The sequence below is a fragment of the Lotus japonicus genome, chromosome 2 (assembly GCF_012489685.1).
Source record: "Lotus japonicus ecotype B-129 chromosome 2, LjGifu_v1.2".
NCBI classification, from domain to species: Eukaryota; Viridiplantae; Streptophyta; class Magnoliopsida; order Fabales; family Fabaceae; genus Lotus; species Lotus japonicus.
The window spans coordinates 12,792,474-12,795,130 of NC_080042.1; the positions used below are offsets into that span (position 1 = coordinate 12,792,474).

The 2,657-nt window shown below is 46.1% G+C and overlaps 1 protein-coding gene across 1 annotated transcript; it reads right to left on the reverse strand.

The window, feature by feature from the left end:
• Window positions 1-409: 409 nt before the first annotated feature.
• Window positions 410-1,911, reverse strand: LOC130736074 (uncharacterized). Its single transcript, XM_057587926.1, has 3 exons — window positions 1,582-1,911; window positions 617-1,477; window positions 410-523 (listed from the first exon to the last, which is right to left on the reverse strand). Exons 1-3 carry the CDS (start codon window positions 1,909-1,911, stop codon window positions 410-412), a joined length of 1,305 nt encoding a protein of 434 aa, XP_057443909.1.
• Between the last annotated feature and the right edge of the window lie 746 nt (window positions 1,912-2,657).

The window sequence follows — 2,657 nt, forward strand, 5'->3', positions numbered from 1 at the left end:
CAGCATTGGGGAGGTAGGTTTTGCTCTTCCTCTTTCGATCTTGACCCATATGGCTGTAGTGCTCTTGGGTGGCTATCTCTTCATGAGGGTAAGTCAATCTTCTAGCCACAAGCGCTTTTTGTTGATAATGCCTCTTCATTTCAGAGTCTTGGTAAGCCTTTGCTGCTGACTTGTCGAAGACAGCGCTGCTTCTAGGGCACAGCATGACTTCCTTTTCTCCATCTTGGCTTCGAGATAGGAACTCGACAAGAGTTTCTACAGCTTTGGGGCAGACCTCCTCCAAGCTAGCTTCTCCACCTGGTGCTTCGACTACCGCTTCTTTAGTTTCTGTTTCTTCCAGAATCAAACCCGAGTCGAGCTTCTCAGTGATGTCTACCATGCAAATGTGGAGGGGCTCCACATAATTGGCTTAAGCTTTCTGGAGTGGATCTGAGTCGACCTTTGCTTGGCCTTTAGTCTTTTCGCCGTACTTGAGCCTACCAGAATCCAGTGCTCCTTGAACAAGGTCACTGAAACGAACACACTGTGAGGTCCAGTGGCCAAAAAAGTTGTGATACTTACAGTATTTTTTGCCTTTCTTCTGTTCAGGAGAAGGCAATTTTTGGTCTTGAGGGACCACAATTAAACCATCAGAGACAAGTATGTCATAAATTGCATCACATTTGGTCACGTCAAAAGTATAAGTTTTAACAGTAGGAATACTGTCTTTGGGAGATTCTTCTCCCAACTTGTTTTCATAAGGCTTTAGTGCCTTGCACACACAAGGGTCTCCTGGCTGGAGCTCAGCTAGATTGATGTCATTAATGTCGATTTCCTGAGTTGGACACACCAACTCTGTATCTATGTAGGCCACTTTCTCTTTTTTAGGCCACTTGTGAGTTGTCTTAGCTTTCTCGTCGTTCTTCTCCGCTTTGAGTAATTCGACATGCCTTACTCTATCAGCGAGCTGAGACATATCTCGAATATACTGCGTGTCGAGTTTCTTCCTAATCGAATACTCTAAACTACTTGCGGCCAAAACAACCAGTTCATGTTCTGGGACGTGAGTAAAGCATCGAGATTTCAACATCCTGAATCTATTCAGGTAGTCATCAATGGATTCGGCATTCCTTCTTTTGACGTTAGCCAAATCCTTTAGACTCACTTTGCACTCCCCTCTAAAGAACTGCTCATGGAAAATCCTTTCCAATTGTGTCCAAGTGTGGACTGACCTAGGAGCAAGGGTTGTGAACCATGTAAACGCGAACTTAGTCAAAGAACTTGGAAAATACTTCATTTTCAAATTTTCGTTAATGGCCAGGTCTCCAGCCTCAATCTGGTATCGCGCCACGTGTTCCACAGTAGACTCCCCTGAGTCCCCAGAGAACTTAGTGAACTTTGGGACTTTCCAACCTCTAGGGAGTTCCGCTTCGAGAACTTCTTCAGTGAAGGCTGAAACAAAATGGGGTCTATTCGCAAAAGCTACATTAAAACCGTGCTGATTTAGCAATTGTTCGACAAAAGCAGCAACATTTTGTTGCCCCCAGCATTTTGGTGTCGAATTCTTTCCAACACTCCATCAGCGTGTTCATTCCTATTTACCATGTATACGTTCTGCGGCCCTGGTTGTTCCCCTTCATTTTCTTCGAATAAAGGGCTTTGTCCTATGTGTTGGTAGGGTTGTACGGGCCCGCGAGCTGGGATTGCGACCGGTGGAATTGGTTCAATCCTCGGCAGAGGTGCTATCTCGTTTTGTGCTCCTAACACAGTTGCCAAACGCCCCATCTGATGGACTAACTCTTGGTTATTGGCATTGGTGTTCTGGATCAAGGGATTGAAGATCTCCCCCATTTGTCGAGACAACATATTAACCATCTCGTGCTGGCTATCGTCAAACTGTTGCCTGATAGCCTGAAGTGACCCTGAGTTCATGCCCGTGGACTTTGCCCTGTGGCAAAGCCGGGAGGGCTCACTCGATTTCCTAAGTTCATCATTGTGCCATTTGCCCCGAATGGAGGCATCTCAAAAGGGGGCACATTCTCGGAGAACGTCGAATAATTGCCCTACAAGCCATGCATCAACGATGTAGGCATGCCAAAGGGCATATCTCTCGCAGACGGAGGAAGGTTCGGCATAAAGGATGTTTGGGCCACGTTGGCCACTCCCCTCGTCACAGTTGGCACTGTGACGGCCTGAACCGTGGTAGAGATAGGTATCTCAGCCACGGCTGACATCACTATACCCTGGGGTGGTGATATGACGCCAAGAGTCGTTCCAGGAGGCAACTCCTCCTCCCTGTTACTAGTGCTCCCACCAGGGCTATTCTGATTCACCACATTGGATCCCTGCGGGGAAGTTCTACCTCGACTATTCGCCATACTTACTGTCCTACTGCTTCTCAAGAGCATAAAACTAACTCACGCAAGCAAGGACGAAAAACAAGTAGCAAAAACAATAAAACTTCACACAAAATGCTTCTGTAAAACTTGGTTTTCACAAAAACGGTCCGACTGGGCGTGCCAATTTGTTTACCGTGATATTTGGTAAACAAACATCTTCCAAATTCGACTGGAAAAAGTTTAAGAGTTTTGCGAATTAAGGGTTCTTTTGGTAAAACGTCTTGCCAAAGCGCGTGTGAAATTGAGTTTTTCGACAACCGTGTGTCAAAGGATAAAAGG